Source organism: Ambystoma mexicanum, chromosome 7q (assembly GCF_040938575.1).
Source record: "Ambystoma mexicanum isolate Mex_15411 chromosome 7q, UKY_AmexF1_1, whole genome shotgun sequence".
Classification (NCBI taxonomy): Eukaryota; Metazoa; Chordata; class Amphibia; order Caudata; family Ambystomatidae; genus Ambystoma; species Ambystoma mexicanum.
This window is the reverse complement of record NC_090941.1, coordinates 1,039,551,589-1,039,571,135: the sequence shown is the minus strand read 5'-3', so window position 1 is coordinate 1,039,571,135 and position 19,547 is coordinate 1,039,551,589. Positions and strand designations below refer to the sequence as shown.

Below are 19,547 nucleotides of genomic sequence, written 5' to 3'. Positions count from 1 at the left end.
CTGAGCTTCTTCCAGCTCCTGGCTTGCTTTTGGCTCCCTTCCCCAAGTTCAAGACAGTTCCAACAAAATAGACTCATGGTTCCCTTCTCCAAGTTCAACAGAGTTCCACAAAATGGTGTCAGGGTTTCTTCTGCTTTCAAATTCACAGTCAAATCAACTTGCTTAGTTTGCATTTTGTTTCTGTCACTTGAACAAGGTTAGGCCGGCCAGCCTCAGCCTCTTGACTTCCCTTGGTTTACTCCAAGTAAGGGTTCCTCGGTCTAGGAACAGTTGTCGGACCACGTGGTCCACCCATCACAGGTTGTGCAACCGATAACCCATGGCATTTTACAACAGTTCATTCTTTCTTAAAGAACTTCCTTGTCAACCCAGGTTTCCTTTCTGCATTTGTGTCATAATTCTACATATGCTTCAGGTTCACTTTAATGGCTTTTTGCCTTTACCTTACTAACACGTGACTCCCACACACTTTCCTTCGAGTTATTTCTCCTGGTTACCACCTTGCTTTCACACTATCCAATAGTGTTTTGCTTTTCACTTGCTTCACTTCGTTCGCAAATGCTGTTTCATTACGAGTCCGGCTGCCCAGGAAGTCAGGCGCCAATAAATTGTAAGTCCCCATTCCAATAGAGGTCCTATATGGGAGTAGGGACACAGAAGTGCTGGCACCATTGCTAATGGTGCCGGCGCTTCCATGAAGTGTTTGCCTACCGTGGCCGCTGCGCCCCGCTGGGTCAGACCTGTCGGGCGCAGCAGCCACAGCAGGCAAACACGTAGTTTGCTGGTCCGGATACAAGGGTGCCGGTGAGCTTAGCAGCACCCTTGTTTCCGGACCGGCAAACTTAGAATGAGGCCCATTGTGTTTTATGTAATATATATGTTGTATGTCAATGTATTTATGCATGTGTAGTTATAAGTATATATGTTAAGTAGGTTAAATGTTAAGTCGGGAGTAGGGAATTTTAATGGGAATGCTAAGTAGTGTTAAGAGTTAAGTAGAGGTAAGATATACATTATTTATAGTAACGTTCAGTAGAGAAAGGGGATAGAGGGGGGGTACCCTGGCGTGAGGTAGCAGGACAGTGTGGTGGCCTGCCTTAGGCCACTTAGCGAGATGGGACTACCCACAGAGGCCATCCTCTGGCTTCACACTCCATGCTGGTGGCACCTGGGGAGTCTGTTGCGCCAGACCCACCCTAAGGGTCCCTGAGACCCTCCAAGGAAGGGTGAGCTGACGTAACAGATTCCCAGTCAGTTGGTGCTCACGCCAGGGGAACCTTAAAAACAGTCAAAGAAAAAAAGGGTATAAAGGATAAGGGGTTTAACAAATAATGAGGCGTCCACATTGGGATCCCTATAATAGTCACTCGGGTGTCTGTGTCCATTAGTGATCTAAGAACCCAGGTGCAACCCATCTCCTGTTATCAGAAATGTTGTTTTGAGGTGCAGTGATTAAAAACAGCCCTTCATGCCTTTTCTCTACATCCTATAAATGAGCCAAATCGCTCCAGTTGTTAATATATTTCTGCTTACCCTTCCTCACGTAGTGTTCCAATTACCATATAGTTGTCCTGCCGTCCTTCTAGACCGTAGAGGCAAAACTGATAAGTCTACCCCGCAGAGTTGCATTCAGTGCATCTCAGAGAACCTGGACGTTTTGCACATTTTCAAATCTATAGTTCACTCAACTTCCCGCACAATCCCTGGTCTCGCTGCATTTCTCAATAGACTCAAAATCATCTTAGCCCACAACGTAACCCTCTTCAGGGACACATCTTTCCAACAGCCATCATTTCCCGGAGCTTCAAACACATTTTGGTCCCACTGCTCCAGAAAGGCCATCATCCAATGAACATATTCCTTCCAATTTGAGACTGATCCGAATTCCCCGAGATTACCACAATAATGGAAAAGCAAGCTGAAAATGATATCTAGGCATGCATAGAGTATATCTGATTCCTCGTAAACCATAAAAGAGACCCTTGCATGGCACGTAATCTTTTACTGTCAATGTCAAAGAGTAGCTCCACGACAGGAGTCTGCTGGATATCCTCTTATACTTAACAGGAGTCTGCTGGATATCCTCTTATACTTAAGGCCATTGACAGAGTCAATCTCAAGGTACTGCTAACCTGAGGAGTTGTTCAGTGGTGACGGCTTCATGCATGCATGACTGACATCCACACCAACCACGCCCAGCAGGTCAATATTGTCTTTTGCATCCCCTGCTGCCACAACTGAATGTGGAGACCCTCAAGTGACTCCATTGTGCGTTTTGCTTTTTATTTTCTACAATGGACCAATGGCAGAAGTCATTAAGCAATTCAACATGAATTTCTAAATATAGGGGATACTATCAAGATTGTGATCCACGCATGACCGAATTCCTACTCCTCACCAACAACACTGAACACCCAGACATACAGACCTGGCTATCAACCATGAATCCTGAGGGCTTCACACCCGAGATCACCTCCTGTGCCAAGTTCCACATCGACAAACACCTTTCCTTCAAGACACACATAGCTAAGAAAACTCAGACAGCTTGTTATCAGCTCTCTCTCCTGCGGAAAGTGAAGTCCTGCCTCCCTCCAGCCAGCTTTATATCCACTGTTCAAGCACTGGTCCTATCCCACCTGAATGGGGGCAATGCACGCCTCGAAGGCCTCCCGTAGTCCTCCTGTATGCCCCTGAGAAGTGTCCTACACTGGCTGCATACCTCATCAAGGATCTATGCAGATATGACTACATCACCCTGGCCCTCGTCGACCTACACTGGCTCCCATTGCATGCAGGAATCACATTCAAGTCTTGCTGCATCATCTGTAAGGCAGTCTCCCTCAAGTCGCCCAGCTACATTGCGGAGAAACTCAGCATCTCCGGCGGACAGTGCACCACCAGAAGCCAGGACATGTGCAGACTTGAAATCCGCTGCTGTAAAAAGGAAAGGACCAAAAAAGAAGCCTCTGCCTACGCCCCAAGACTATCTAACTTCCTCCCCATCAGCATCAGACTCACCCTACGGTCCTGCAATTCAGAAAAGAACTCTCAAGACCCACCCCTTCAAGGAGTCTCTCCTCCTCAGCACCGGGGCCATCATGTTGCCCCTCCTGCCACCATACTTGCTAGACACCGTCTGCCCCTCTCCTCTCCACCTACCGGTACAGCTGTATCTGTTCTGTTGTATACCTCTGTAAAGTGCTCCATTATGTATCTGTAAATTATAAATAATCAATTGGATAATTCTCTAATTGAGGTTGTTAATGAATACATTAATGGGCTATACATTTCTTCCAGTTGCAACTCCAGCCTGCCATGCATTACAACAGCTACAGCAGTCCTCCTTTTACCACTGACATCAAAAAAAGAAAAGATGCAAAATCCAACTGAGCATTCTTCAGGCAATGCTTTCAAGCAGAGAATTACTTTTTGGATGACAGAATTTCAGAAAAGCAGGGTTAGAGGGAGTTTGTAAAGACAATTCAATAATCAATTAGATATTCCCCAATTGCAGTTATTAATGAATCTATTAATGACTATGGGCCTCATTACACGGACGGCGGTAACCATGGCGCTATTAGCGCCATGGTTGCCGCCGGTATTTTACCGATTCCGCCTTGGTGAATGGGGGAATTACCGCCCCATTCCAAGGTTGACGGGGGGGTAATTCCCCATTCCCCAAGGCCCTTCCCCATTCCCATTTGAGCCCCCATAAGGCTCAATGGGAATGGGGAAGGAGCAAATAACGGCACCGCTATTAGCGGTACCGTTATTTGCCCTGAAGTCCCTCAGCGGGTCCCTTCCTTAACATGTGGTCTGGCCACACGTTAAGGACAGGACCCGCTGAGGGACCTCTTAGTATGGCGCTAAGGGATTACCGGCACCGGTGCCCTTACCGGTGCCGGTAATCCCTTAGCGCCATCCGTGTAATGAGGCCCTAGATCTATTTAGGAATTCCTTTTTCCCTTAAAATAAATGTGGATGTTTAATGGAAATATGTGGAGGACAAAAATCTTTACAAGATACATTTCATTACATCTTTCATTTCGTACAGTGGTGGATGTTCCGTGGTGGGTTTAATTAAACTGCATAACAGTTGTATTGTCTCAGGCATCCTTTATGGCTTTGAGCCTCTGCTTGAGAGTGAAGTGTCATGGCTGCATGTGTTGGAGGGGAAAATATGGAAATACATTCTTGAATTTGCTCAGTGTGTCCCTATAGAAATTATCGGATTATTTTACTTTAAAATATACAATACGGATAGTAGTTGTGATAGGTTGTTAAAATATTTTACCCAGATGGCAAGAGGACAGATGTCTAAATCATATGTTTTTGAACAATTTGAAACTGAAGTTTTTCATATTTTTTTCATAATGAAATTGATTTTAGATTGGAAACTCCAATCATTTTATTTATTGCTTTGAGTAAGTTAAAAAAGAAAGCAACATTCTGGGATCCGAGCCAACTCACCAGCATTTGGCATCTAAATCCAAATTTGGGGATTATGTGAAACAAGGATTTCATTTCCCTCACTCTTTTAATTATCTTATGAAGTGTAAGAGTAAAAATAACAGAGATGTTATCCTATGAATGAGGGTGAATTAGCTACCCACTCAGAAAAACTGGGAGCATGGGAGCCTTCCCCGAGCTTCCAGGATTTGCAGATTCTGTGTCTCTGGTGTTGAAACTATTCGTCATGTCCTCACTGGGTGTTCATCTCTGTCAGCTATAGCTCTTTTATCCATTAGTTTGAGGGTATTGTGGCTGATCCGTTCTAGGGAGTGATCTTTTCAGGAGAAAATAAGATGTTAGTCACAGCAATATATGACAGATATTCCTGAAAAAAGATTGATGTACTATGCTGTAATATTTAGGCTAGTAGTATTACTTTTCCTCTAATGTTTTTATATCGCTTCTTATATTTTCTTTGATGAACTGAAATGATTTTCTATGTTGTTATAGTATGTTTTATATTTATTTGATGTATCTTTTGTATATTCATATATTCTTATGTGTTAAAGGTTTGTAAGAATCCATAAATACACAATAAAAAATAAAACAAAAAATAACAAAATTAAAGAGTACGCTACTGCCCATAACCTTGACGAATCTCTTGCTTTAAGTGGGCTAGAACACCATGAAAATTGGTAAAGACCTGTGATGTTTTTGCAATTATTTTCAAATTCGTTTGCATGCATTTCTTCTTTAGTTTAAGTCTCAGTTTATAAGGGACATGAAGAAGAAAGGACATCTGAAAATTAGGTTGAATGAGAGGTCAGGATATGTGAACATTACAATTGTTCATCTTCACATCATGATTCTAAATCTGGAAAATGACTTCTCATGAGAAAAAAGTACATTCTGCTCAAGACATAAAGCCAGCTATGATGGTCTCCGACATAGAATTAAAGGAATCTGATTAGCAGAAGACTTTGAAAGGTGAGACACTTACTTATCATTTGCCATGTTCCTGTTCCCTCTGCCTGCATTTCTTGCTCCCCGCTCCTGTCTCGGGTACATTTTTATTTACCTAAGAACACAAGGAAACTCAAGTCAACCTGTTGCTTGTTTGGTGTTAATTTCAAAACAATTAGGTGTTGACAAAGCCAATAGGTCCTGCTTTGCTACTGTAGAGGGCAAGACCTTTGGTCCAGTGGTGGTTTACAAAATTCCTACCCTCTACATTTGCAAATTTAGACTTACAGGCTTTGCTTGTACTTGTTATAACGGCAGCCATGATGGATTTAGAGCATCATAAAGGCTTATACTCAAATCTCCCTATCCATCATGGCCATGTTCCTTGACCACACAGACAGATGCATAGTAATAGTGGGTTAATTATAAAATATAGATCACAACAAAAATAACAAACACAATGGACCTCATTACAGGTTGGGCGTTATTCCGATGGTAAATCTGCCAGAATACCGCCAAAAAGAATTATCATTACCGCCACTTGGTCCAGCAGATTTACCAGCAGAATACAAGTGGTGGTAGGCAGTGTTAGTCCCCAATTCCTGGAGTCCATAGGACTCCAATGGGATTTCAGTGTAATTATTCAACAAGTCAAATGAAGAATGTGCTCTAATTGATGTCCACATAGCTGCTCGTTTCTACAGCTTCTCTCTACCCATCTTAGCCAAGATACAAGGAGCAGCAGCGTGCCTTAAAGAGAACACGTATTGCTGCAGCATCATAGGCATGAGGTGCTGGGCAGAGAGAGGTGTTTGGGGTCTAGTTGCCACTGAATTTCAGAAACCAGGAACTGACGGGTGAGGATTAGAGGTAAGGGGAAAAGTATGTTATCGAGACAGATTTAAATGACATGCTATGAAGCTGCTTTTTACTTGATGTATAGTTAAAATGTAGGCTTGTGGAGAAAAAGGGACTTTGCTAGAACCACACAGCTTTATGGCCTAGTGTTGAAGCTAGGATTGAAGCCCGGGGGTCCAGATACCAGTGGCAGCAATTTAGCCACAGAACAGAGGATAAAGTGCAGTGGGACATGTATTTATTGTGTCAGAGTACTCGGCCTGAGCTTGGCACAGGACAGTGGGGTGGTCAATCAAAGGAAATGGGGGCTGGCCCAAGCAGGTGGATGCGGGACCCAGAGGAGCTGTACGGCGGATCGCCAGATGAACCCCACCGGTTTACCACACTAAGGCAGGAGACAGCCACAGGAGCCTTACTCCACCTAGAACCGTCAGTGACAATCAGGGTATGGGGACCAGGAACAAACCCCTTAGGGCTCCCTTTAATCATCGTACTCAGGCCCATAGAGAGCTATTCCAGCCCCATTGGCAGACCCAAACACCCAAGATAGGAATTAATAGTTGCAGCATGCTGAATTTAGCAGCAACTGTGGAAATGCATGTATTTCCTCAGCATACCAGCCGAAGAAAACATTCACAAGAATTAATCAGACCCATACGGGGCACAGGAGCAGAGGAGTCCTGTGAATACAAAGATATGCTGCACAAACAAAATGAAACCTATGTGTGTTTTCTGAGTGGGGGACGAAGCAAACAAAGACAGTTCTTCTGCTTCTGCTGTGTCAAATGGATTATAAAGTTGCTGTTTTCCTGCAACAAAAGCTTTAAATGTACAACAGCTTATCAAAGATTTCCCTGGCTTACCAAAGGTTTCCCTGGTTTACTAAAGATTTCCCTGGTTTACCGAAGGTTTCCCTGGCTTACTAAAGATTTCCCTGGCTTACCAAAGGTTTCCCTGGCTTACCAAAGGTTTCCCTGGCTTACCAACGGTTTCCCTAGCTTACAAAAGATTTCCCTGGCTTACGGAAGGTGTCCCTGGCTTACTAAATATTTCCCTGGCTTACCGAAGGTTTCCCCGGCTTACTAAAGATTTCCATGGCTTACCAAAGGTTTCCCTGGTTTACCAAAGCTTTCCATGGCTTACTAAAGGTTTTCTTGGCTTTTGACTTACACTCTTGGAATAGTGGGGACCCAGTTCAAATCAGGCATTGCCTGTGGGGCTCCAAATGGGAGGTAAGTAGACCTCACACATGTCCAAGACAGACTTTGAATACAAGATGGCTGTATGCCTTAATATAAGCCTGGGCCAAGCCCCCACCCCTAAATACCCCAGCCCACATGTCCACACAGACATGTTCTAGTCACGGTCAGGCCTACATACACTACTCAGGTGCAACCCATTTCCATGAGCACCACCCAATGGGAGTAAATAACCAAAATATAAACACCAGCTTGCTCAGTTAGAGGATGCAGGGTGTTTGAGAAGGAAATGGGGGGAGGTATAAGGAGGAGACTGGAGCGCCACAGGTCTATTGAGAGTAGAGCTGAGAGAAAAGTCTTGGAGGTTGGAAGGAGGATAATTAAGGAGGGAAGGAATGGTGCCATCTGTAGAGATAACTATTGAGGATGTTGGACAGAGAGTTATTGAGGAGGTTGGAGGGAGAATTCTTGAGGAGGTTGGAAGGAAACATTATTGCATCTGGGGGGAAGTTATTGAGAAGGTTGGAGGGAGACTTATTAAGGCAGTTAGAAGGGGAATTGGTGCCATCTCGAGAGGGAGTTATTGAGAAGGTTGGAAAGAGAATTGGTGCCATCTGGAGGAAGAGTTATTGCATCAGTTAGAGAGAGAAATATTACCATCTGGCAAGAGTGCTATTGCAGAGGGTGGAGGGAGAGTATTGAGGAGGTTGGAAGGAGAAGTGTTACCCTCTACAGAAGATCACTGAGGAGCATGAAGAAGGGAAGAATCAGTACTATCTCAGAAGGAGGAGGGAGAAAAAGTAAAGGGGGAGATAGGGTTGGAAGAGGGATTATTGAGAAGGTGAAAGTAAAACAGACACTCTATATAGAACAGGCAGATTCTGGTGGACCAATTCAGTGCATAGTAGACTTCAGAGGTGGTTATAGAGACAGAGAAATCCCACTGAGCGACAGATAGTCTCTGAGAGTGGTAGCAGGGAGGGGACTGACTTGAGACCCGAGACCCTAGAAGAGGGAGGTAGTCACCTCACAGGGAATTCCCCAACAAAATTTAAAAGAAACGAGAGAGTGGACCAGTGTTGAGGGAGACCTACATTTGTCCTGAAATTCTGGAAGAGAACCTCATACTCTTCTAAGCTGAACAGAGATCACAGATTCAGGTACAGCCTGGATCCAGCCATAGCCTGTGAAATTAAGTTGTTAATATGGATTCACAGAGGTAGGCCCGCTTTGCAGTTTATTGCATTTTACAGGGATGATCAAGTTAATCACATCGGGATGCTACTAGTTTCCTTACTTTAAAAGACTGTAGCTGTGAGGGTAGAACAACTTAAGTGAATCTCTGAGGATCCTGGTGGGTCAAGCGTGATCTCATGCTGGAACTTTCTCCACCACTGGACTGGTCTCTTAAGGTCCATGGATGAGCTGAGCTTTTCATATACCTAACATTTGAATCCCCCCCCCCCGACCCCATACCCACACCTCCCTTATGCCTTGGTCTTCCTGAGCTTCCTCATTACTTCTTCTATTCTTGGTTGTTCCAGTCCCATGTGTTTGACTTCTGAGGGTTTCTATGGGCTGGTTTCTGAAGTTGAGATGGATGATCCCTTTTTCCTTTGTGTAAGACTTTATAAAGGTGATTTACTACACACATAAGGCTGCCTATCTGACCATGTAATGATTATATTGGATATATGTAAATGTTAATCAATAGACGCATTAATGGCCAGCTACTTTTGAATTTGTTTTTAGGACATAAGTCCATGACTTCCATAGGATCACTACCATTCGTTGCAACAATGAGCTTCATCATTTGGAATGCTGACAAAATCCAATAAAATGACTTGATCATATGGGTTTGGATATTTACAACCTTATGTCGAATCTTGGCTCCAAAAGCAATTGCTAGGTTATATGTCCCCAACTCTTATAAAGTGTGGAAGACATTGATCAAACACCATTTAGCATTAGTTCAGGATTCTTCACTATTCTGGACATGCAGTTAACTACCCATTGTAGCATAAGTGACGTTCATATTCCTAGATTCTAATTTGAAAATAAATATTTTCCCCATTCGTTTTTACATTTTTGAACACACATAACCTCAATTTTCAGACTCATTATGTAACAAGTTGGTACAGCATAGGTTTTATTTCAGTGTGGACTCATGGTCCTTGTAGTGGTCAGCCGACACGTGTTTCGACCTTGTGGGTCTTTATCAAGGCTGATGTTAAAATAACACACATATGCAATATCCAGCAGTTATTCGATATGGGTGACATATGTGAGGTGACAAATGTGTATACATTGTTTTAATTTTCATTATTTAAAGCACATTTATCATAGTACATGTTAAGTTCAATGGTTGAGTTACATTAACATAAGACAGTGTCCGTGGGAGAGAAAAGGGAGGTGTGGGGGGGAAGCAGAACAGAGCCGAGTTAGAAGGATGTAAATTATATGGTTGATCAGTTTATGTCTGGTTTGTATGTGTAATGTCTTACCTAGTTCAGATTTGAAAATGTGGCCCCGAGTGGGGTCCTCTTGTGGTTGGAGCAGGTTACTGTGTGGTCAACTCTTGGTCATCATGGGCCTGTGACTGAGAAAGTGACCAGTACCGATTATAGTGTCATGGTTGGTGATCTACATTGTTGGTGCATGGGTGTGAGGCCTCTGCTCGGGGTCTGTGCCTATGCCTGATATTGCTAGGCCTGGTGTTGTTGGTTATGTGTTCAGGGCTACCCACTGCATTTCTACATGTAAGGGTGTTGGATCCATCGGTTGGCTAGTTATGCATGGTCTTAAGGGGGGGGCAAACCCCTGTGAGTGGGTAAGGCCCTAGAGCAAGGGGCGGCATCAGTGCCTATGAAAAATGTAACTCTCATGTTGGGGTTATCCACCGGCTGGTGTGGCTTGCTTGTGCCTAGTCCATGTAGCACAGCATGCCCTGTGTCGGTTCTTCCGCACATCTGGCAATCTTGAAATATTTGTGGTTTGTAGCCTGTCTGGTTAGGAAGTGCAGGACGTGCGTGGTGTGACCCGCGGCTGAGCCCGGTATTTTGGGCTCGTTATTGTCATCATAGGTTGGTGTTGTATCAAGGTGGGTACATATGAGAGGACGGTGCGGGTAGAGTGGAGGTGACGCAGACACTGGCTGTTGGCGTGTTCATTACGCGGCGTTGCCATCCTGCAGTGTTCAGCAATTTGGTGGGGAGAGATTGATGCTGTTGGGCAACACGGCAGGTCGGTGTGAGCATATGTGGCGATAGGCTTCCGACCGTATGTGTGAGCACTCGCTCCCGACAGGCGATGTCGTTTAGGCTGAGAGTTAGGATGTACTGTGGGTGGGGTGTTGGCGGACGGCGAGCAGGATTGTGAGGGATTGTAATTTCATTGCGTGGCCGCCTGCAGCTAAACATAAAGCTGTGCCCTCGTTTTTAGTGAATACTCGCTTGAACGTGCAAGGAGTGCTGGTATGCTCGGCATGCCACATATTGCAGTTTAGGGCATAAACCTAAAGTCCCTTAGCTGTGTGTTACAGTCCCGGCAGCGCGATTGCGTCTTCCATCTTGTTCGATAGGGGCAAATTGAATGTGCCCTGTGTTTGGATACTGCCTAGTGTAGTGGCCACGTGTGCACTGGTGTGTGTTCGTGAATGAGGACGGGTGCATGCGTGCTAAGTGATTGCTATTCTAGATCGGCATGACTATGCATGAGCAGTGTTTTCCCACTGTGTTGTGGTTAGAGGAGTTCCAGTGTTTTGGTGTACTTTGTGTATATTTGATGGTTAGTTGGAGTAATAACCCGTTTTTGGGAGTGACGTGTACTCCTCATTTTAGGCGCTAGTGTTTTATTTTGCACTCCTACCCGTGTCGTGTCCACGCTATTTGGGGTAGGGCATCACTGCACCCGGGTTGCAGTTAGCCACTTTCACTGGTCGTAACATTTTAGGTCCCTCAATCAGGGGTGTCCGAGTGCCATACCGATCAGTCTGGCACGTATTTAAGAGTGGTGGGCACGATGAGTCTCCTGTTTGGGATGCATGGAGTCTAGGTCCTTGGGTTGGATGTGTGGGCAGTAATTACTGGTCTTACAATTAGTGCATTATCATGGAGAGCTGGGATAGGGTACGGATGTGTAGTCAGGTGGAGGGGAGCCAGCTCAATCCTGTCATCACAGTTGTGGAGAATAGGTTTTAAGCCTGTGCCAGGCTGTGGGGTGTTTTCTCCGTCACCCATGGAGAGTTGTATTCCGTGCAGTGTTCACAGAAAAACATTAAAATCATGATCAGAATTAAGACCGTTTTTAACACCTCTGAAATGGCAAATCAGTCTCGATTCTTCTTGGCGCAGCTTGTGCTCTCTTTTCCCTCCTCTTGGACTGCATTTGACTGTTCGCAGGCCAATGAAGCAAATCTGTCTTTTATCTTCCTGCTGGTGGTGTTTCTGCCAGTGGTTGGCTAGTGGCAGCTTGGCTAGTGGCAGCTTGGGGTCTTGAGAATGGATGTTATTCAAATGTTCTCTGATTCGTATGCTTCATACTGCCGATATAGATTCTTTCACATACACATATGATTGCATAGATAACATATTTGGTTCTGCAGTTTATGTGTTCCATAATTTTAAAATCTTGACAGTCGATACTTGAACAACAACACATTCGGAATCGAGCTAACCAGCCAAATAAGTGCCAGCAAGATTGACTTCCTGGATCTTACAATCATGATAAGCGACAACAAACTGATTATGAAGACATTCCACAAACCTACAGAGGTGAATTCGGTACTGCATGCAAGCAGCTGCCACCGTAAATCTGTGATCACCAACATCCTTCAAGGAGAATAAATCGGAGCCAAACGGAACTGCAACAATATGGAACTTTTTGAAGAAGAATGTTCCCTGTTGGACCAAAGATTCACCAACAGAGGATATCCGGCACGCAATCTCGAAAGGGCTAAGAACAAAACCATTTCCATGGCAAGAGAGACATTACTTGCGCCAAAGATCAAGAAACCCAACAAGAATGTAACAATAAGATTTGTGACAGGATATAACACAGACAGTCACAAAGTGCAACAAATTCTGAAAAAAACATTGGGAACTCCAGGTGATGGACAAACACATTAGACCAAGCCTGACGCCAGACCCTAGCCCCTCGTTTAGCAGAGCACCAACATTGCTCAACATCCTAAATCCGTCTTTTATGGCATATAGAAACATAGTCGCCACAGACTGGCTCAGATAAAGTAACCCTATAGGGTTTACAAAATGTGGATCTTGCGCAATGTGCATATATGCACAAAGAGCTCAAATTGAATTGAACTCATCTAATGAAAGAAGTTGTGTAATAAACAGAGATATGCAGATAGATTCTTTGCAACAAACCTCCACTATTTGGTGCAAGTATAAGATCATGGGAGGTTAGGTTTCTAATTATGAACATATGACCCGTGACGTAACTCGCTCACAAAGACGTTTTGTAGGACAGACTAATTCGGATGGATAGTGGCATAGTAGTGCTGCACCAAACTTACGTCCCAGCCACGATTTTAAATTATGGTGGTTGGTAAGTCTGCAAGGGTCTTGGACCCTCGCAGAAGTTAACACAGGCAAAAGGCCCAATCACGGAGCGTGGTTGGGGAAGGAGGCAGGCGGACTGAAGGCAGGGGTGGACTAGGAAACAAAAGAGGCCCTGGAAATAATTTTCAAAGTGGCCCGATATTACACATTTTCAACAAGCCCAACCCTTTTCCCATGAGAAAATGTGGAAATAAATTAGTTTAGTAAATAGTGCCCAACATATGCTATGACTTCCACTGTAAGGCAGACTTTCATGATGCCTCGGTCCACAATATGTGCCAATGTGACTCTGTAAAACACTGTTTATGCTGCTTGTGCCCAATATATGGAAGTACATAGTGCCTAGACAGCATGAGAGTGAACTGAAGTTTACATTTCTGAGCTACTCCCACTAAATGATTCACCTCCTAGCCAAATGTAATAAAGACCAGCACACAGCTGCAATGACAAATTCATGTTCCACTATAACTGCCAAGTGTCGTGGAACTTGCGGTAGTCTCTGGCCAAAGGAGACATGCTCTCACACGCCCTCAGTTTTATAAATTGCTCTCACAAGATGATCTGGCGTTGATGCTCCACGTGCAATTACAGAGGTAAGCATGTGCGAGGCTGCAGAACATTTTGTCCAGTCTCAACAAGCCTTTCGAGTCATGAGTGCACAGTACATGCCAACTCTATTGACAACAAGCCACCAGCCAGGTAAAAACTGCTGTTTAATAAAGACTGAGAAGGAAGGCGGGATGCTGCTGTGCAATTGCCTGCCAATGTGGTCACGCAGGTGAGCAGGCGATGTGTGTGAAAGCTCAGCTGTATGCTGTTTTTACCTGCTATGGTGACCATGTGTACGTTGTGCAGTTGTGACAGTGTGCTGCCTGCAATGTGAACTGATCACATACACACACAGGTCACTCTGGCCATGATATGATATGGCATTTGTAATGCGCCTATAAACAAGTGTTTCAAGGTGTGACGAGGCAAGGGAGGGGGAACAGAGGGAAAACAGACAACGATCCTACTAGGCCAGGTGTCATTCAGATCGTGCAAGTGCATGGGAAGGGGAAGGGGGGAAAGTGCAGCGGGAGGTAGTGCGGTACATGGGATAACAGAATAAATAACAGTAGGTAAAGTATGGCCAACAGGTGGCAAGTGCAAGGGTAAGTGCAGACATTGAGTGTCAAGTGCTGGTAGGGGGACTGTAGGGGTACAGAAACAGTCCCCAAGTGCGAGAGTTGCCAGGAAGGCAGTGCAGGTAAGCAACTGACAGGGAGGGACCTGGGCCCGAGATCAGAGGGTGGCCAGGTAACCAGTGCAGTTTTGGTATCAGCCAGGAAGTCAGCATGGGAGAGGAGAGAAAGCAGAAGCAAAGAGAAAGGTTTTGAGGTGCTTTCGGAACCGGAGATGATTTTCCTCAAGTTTCAGGGAGGCAGGGGGGCTGTTCCAGAGGGAGGCCCCAGCCCTAGAAAGAGATCTACCACCAACTCGTTGCTTGGAGATGCGACTGACCCTGAGGGAGTTGGAGGCGGTTGAGCGAAGAGCTCGAGAACGAAGATATTTAGGAAGAGAGAGTTGAAGGTATAGAGGTCCCAGGCCCCAGAAGGCCTTATGGACAATGCAGAAGGTTTTGAACTTAATCCTCGCAGCCACAGGGAGCCAGTGTAGCGATTTCAGTCCTGGAGAGATACGGTCCCAGGGCTTGAGGCCAAGGACAAGTTTCGCAGTCCTATTCTGGATGAGTTGCAGAGGACGGAGAGTAGAAACAGGCAGATTTAGAAAGAGGCTGTTACAATAGTCCAGCCTAGAGAGAACCAGAGCTCTGGAGACAGTGAGCTTCTGGGGGAAGGAGAGGAAAGGAAGAATACCTCTGAGCAGGTGCAGCTGGTAGTGTGACTTTTTAGAGACGTCGGAGATGTGAGGAGAGAAGGAGAGTGAGACAAGAGAATGGCCACCATCTGATCTGCAGTGTAAATCATTGCTTAATAGCCAGCATTGTGCCTGGTCCTTCCCTTTGGGGGCTTTTGGGGACAGTGAGCCCTCTGCAGGGCTCTTGCTTTGCCCCCTGATGAGTGCACTGGGCAGTGGGCACACTACAATGTTCCCCGATGGTGTTTATTCATTCCTGCAACTTTTTAAGCTTTGTTAGTGTACTTTTAACCTTCAGGCAACCCGAGTTCTGTGCAATGATATGAATGAAAATGTCATTTTGTTGCACAGTCACAAAAAGCCTTTTAAAGGAATTTCACCCAAGGATAAATAACCATTCATTCCTAATCAATGATTGCTGCATGGCACAATATAGCACAATATCTAGCCAAGTTAAATCACGTACAACTGGTGACATTGTTACCCAACAGTAATGCTTTGCATATGAGTGATACAACAAACTGCTCTAAAATTGCATGTGTTTAACTACAATAGACGTAAAGTATATAATGCTCCTCTGGGATTAGAAAGGAATTGCCTCACCTTGCTGTGCACAGATGTCCATAGGAGACTGGCTGAATTCTCACTCAACACTCTGTGCACTCACTTAAAGAAAGACGGGCTTATGGGGGTCATTAGTAAAGGCCGGGAGGTGGAAAATGAGCCAACCTAGTGGGGAGGGAGCTGGAGCCAACACAAGGGAGCGGTGGGGGTGAAAAGGCACCCAGGTCCCCTAATATAGGAACGGTAACAATTACTGAGCATTTTGACTGAGGTGCGGATAACAGCTATTAGTGACCCTCTCCCCTGCCCCTGACCCCCTCCCACCCTTATTTATAGAGAGAATTAAAAATCACGTTTCAAGAGCTGGAAGTGAGAACAGTGTCACTCCTGGCATGCACGCCAGCTGATTTATGCAATTCATTTCAGCCATTAGTTTTCATTAAAGATCAAATTTAATGGTTACTAACTTACTAAGAGGCCTTTGGAGAACTGAATTGCTGAGAAGATAGAAGATTAAACTGTGTGTAAACATCCAGGGACATGTGCATGTCAACACCAAATAGCTGCAGCCATGGCAGTGAATACTAAGGTGTCAGGTCAGATATTGACTTACACATACCTCATTGTGCTCCCGTGCAGGTGATCGTGGCTATCCCTTGAAGCCGTGGCTACTTACCCCTGTAAGGAACCCGCAGAACAGGCACGAAGAGGAGTACAATCGGGTTCATACCCGTACCCGTGTTGTGATTGAGCAGACCTTTGGCGTGTTGAAGGCACAGTTCCGCTGCCTCAGCAGGTCTGGTGGAGGACTCCTTTACGGGCCTGAGAAGATGGGAATGATCAGCATGGTCTGTGTCATGCTGTACAACATGTGCATCCGGAGAAACGTACCACTGCCACCTGACATTGACCTGCATGCACCGGGTGAGGATGATGAGGATGATGATGGAGGAGAAGCAGCACCCCTGGCAGTTTGCGATGCACAAGGTGGCCGTGCTGTGCGCCAATCACTGATTGACGATTTCTTCTGAACCACAGGTATGCTGATGGTTCTGTGTTAGTACTACACTGGGCACTGGGATCGTGTGGACATGGACACAGGGTGTGTGGGGAGTTGGGCACTGTGCACTGTCATCAATTGAATAAACACACACAAAATGAACAATGTCCAGTCATGATATGGTTTGAACACAACAGGTGTATTGGAAATGTAACAATATTGTGCTTCATCCCTCCACCTCACACACACCCTCCCCCTTCCCCCACCCCCCAAAACCCCCAACACCCCATACCCCCCAACACCCCATACCACTCAAACACCCCCAACACCCTCCAAACACCACCAACACCACCTCCCCCTCATCTATTGTCATCCCAGACACGATGTGCCAATCATGATTATCCCAAGGTGGCAGTTAGCACATGCAGGGTGGACCTGCTAGTTCCGGCCTCTCTTTGGGTCTGGGGGCAGCATGTCTGTGTGGCGTGCGCTGCGCCTGGTCATGCGCACAGGGTAGCGGGAGTTGAGCTGGCAGGTGTGGTTGATGGGGTGGAGGTGGATGGCTGTGCGACCGCCGGCGCAGGTTGTTGCTGCTGCATATGGTCTAGAATCCTGCCAAGGACCTGTGTAACCGCAGCTAAACTGTGTCGGATGACAATGGTGTTTGAGTTCATGGCCATTATGGAGGTTGAAGGTCCAGTGCCTTCTTGTCTGGCCCTGGAACCCTTTGAGGATGTCGTGGCCTTTGCGGCAGGGTCCCGGCCTTCACTTTCTGCATCTGTGCCTGTGGGGGAACAAGAGATACAGGGCATCAGTGATGGTGTTATGTGCAAGAAACATGATTTGGTGCTGTTCAGTAGTCCATGTTTCATGCATTGCATTCTTCTAGGTGTGACGCACAGGGTACTTGCAATGGGGGGACCATATTGGCATACGCCGTGGACTCTCTTTTCTGGACTGATGTGTACTAGGTGGCAAACCGTTGTATTGCGGTTTGCGTGATGTGTGACATGTGAATGATCCCTGTGTGTTGGGTGTCTGTTGGTAATGGGATTGGCACACAGCATGCATTTCATTGTGCCAGGGTTTGGGCCACCATCTGGACATGGATCTGTATATATGTGTATGCTGGCCCATGCATTGGCTTGGTTCACTTTCACATCTGTTGTGCTATGTCATGCTTTGGTTCTGTGGGGTTTGTGGGGACACTCACCTCCATCTGCCGATGTCAGCACACCCGTCTCCATTTATCCGAAGCCCTCGATCGATTCTATGTTGATCGTGGTGCAACATGTCTTCTGCCATCGCATCAATTTGGTGGGTGAGTGGTCCCCGCCGCCTGTAGCCATGGCCTCCCTGCGGTTGGCTGATAGTATGTTGCGCACCTGGAGACGTAGATCATCCCACCTTTTTTTGCAGTCCTTCACCGTGCGAGTGATGGTGCAAACCGCAGTCACCTTTCGTGCCACCTCCTCCCATATTTCTTTTTTGCGCAGTTGGGCTGCGCGTTTGAGGTCATTGGCAAAGACCTCATCGGCATGGCCTGCCAGCGTGTCCGCCAGCATATTCAGCTCCTCATCCGAGAAGCGCTTCTTGCGCATGCGGGGGGTGGACTTGCGAGTTGCCTTGGACATGGTGGCTTGATTGGGCGTGCGCTCCACTCTGTAGCTGTGCTGTGTTAAGAGGATTGCTATGGATTGTGTTTTTTAAGATGGCCGCCGGCGCATTTCCCGTTCGGCGTGATGACGTTACTTCCGGGTCCGGTATTACGAACCTGGTATTTACATGATGGTATTGCCGGTCCGTTATTAAGGGGTTGCTCCTGGGCGGAGGCGGTATTGGAGGGTTCCGTGATGGCGCTATCAGGGGCTTGGGGGGTCTTTAGCGCCATGGCGGTGCAGCCATTACCGGCATGGGCGTTTGTGCGTGCTCGCGCTCTCATAATCAGACGCTATTTGCGGTGTCAAGGGTACACGAATGCGCTATTTACACCATGGCGGTAATTACTGCATTTTTTCTGCGATTCTCGTAATGAAGCCCATTGTTTATAGGCGCTATATAAATAAACTATCATATAATATCATATCAATGTAAAACACAAACAGATAATGAAATAGCATTATACTGACAGTACAATCATCTGCCGAGCAGCCCTCAGTGATGTTTGATTATATTTTGTTGGCTGGCATTAAATAACATGGGTGCTTCAGCGAGACTTGCTGCCGAAGACTGATTTTATGTTGTAATTTTCGGACAAAAAACATTGACGCTTGCAGTGGTTGGAGGAACACAACTAGCAATAACACATGCTTTCCATCAACGAGGGCAGGTCTTTCGTGGGGACACGCTGAAGCGTTGTACGCAAGGGTTGCTCTGGACAAAGTTTGTCCTAAAGATGATTCAGGCGATATGCCCCCAAATGGATTGAGGAAGTGGGTGGGGGAGGTGCAAAGGTGGACCCGCCCATACGGAAATTGGCACAGAGTCAGTGGTCTGTCAGGTGCAGCTTGACATGTGACTGTCCCCGCACCAGCCCAATCATACATTCAGTGCCATCAGTCAGAGTGCCCATTCCGCTGTCTTCTTAGGAGCAAGGGGCTTTCAGGCACTCTCTTTTTAGCATACTCTTTTTGGCAAGAGGAAAGTGCATGCTTTCTTGAAGCCTCTGCCATTGCCCTGAATTAAGTGCTGAGTGCAAGTGATCTATGTCTGTTGGCCGCAAACAAAAGGCTGCATTTGCAAATTTCTGACCAAAAAGGGTGCACCTGCAAGTACAGCCATTTGTTTGCAGCACACTCTCTGTTTTCGGGGGCTCCGCTCCACCCCCGCACTGCCATCATCGCAGCGGGACCTCTGCCCAACCCCACTTACCTGAATTCTCCACCAACGGCTTCAAACCACTCTTTTTTTTTGTTTTGGCTCCTGCCTAGGCCGTGCCCCCATGCAGGCTTACGTACGGGAGGCAGCCTTATCTTTCCAGCCTTCCTACGAAGGCCTTTAGGGCGGCACGGCCTATGGACTGCACCATGCATCACACAAACTTGTGAACAACGAAAGCGCACGCCATGATAT

The 19,547-nt window shown here is 46.1% G+C and overlaps 1 protein-coding gene across 1 annotated transcript in view; it reads right to left on the bottom strand.

The window, feature by feature from the left end:
- Window positions 1-19,547, bottom strand: part of LOC138528587 (uncharacterized) — a 1,521,057-nt gene that overhangs the window by 1,393,224 nt on the left and 108,286 nt on the right. The window contains exon 2 of the mRNA XM_069640364.1: window positions 5,453-5,530. Within this exon, the coding sequence (XP_069496465.1) occupies window positions 5,453-5,520 (68 nt within the window). The 5' untranslated portion in view covers window positions 5,521-5,530. The remainder of the gene's footprint in view (window positions 1-5,452; window positions 5,531-19,547) is intronic.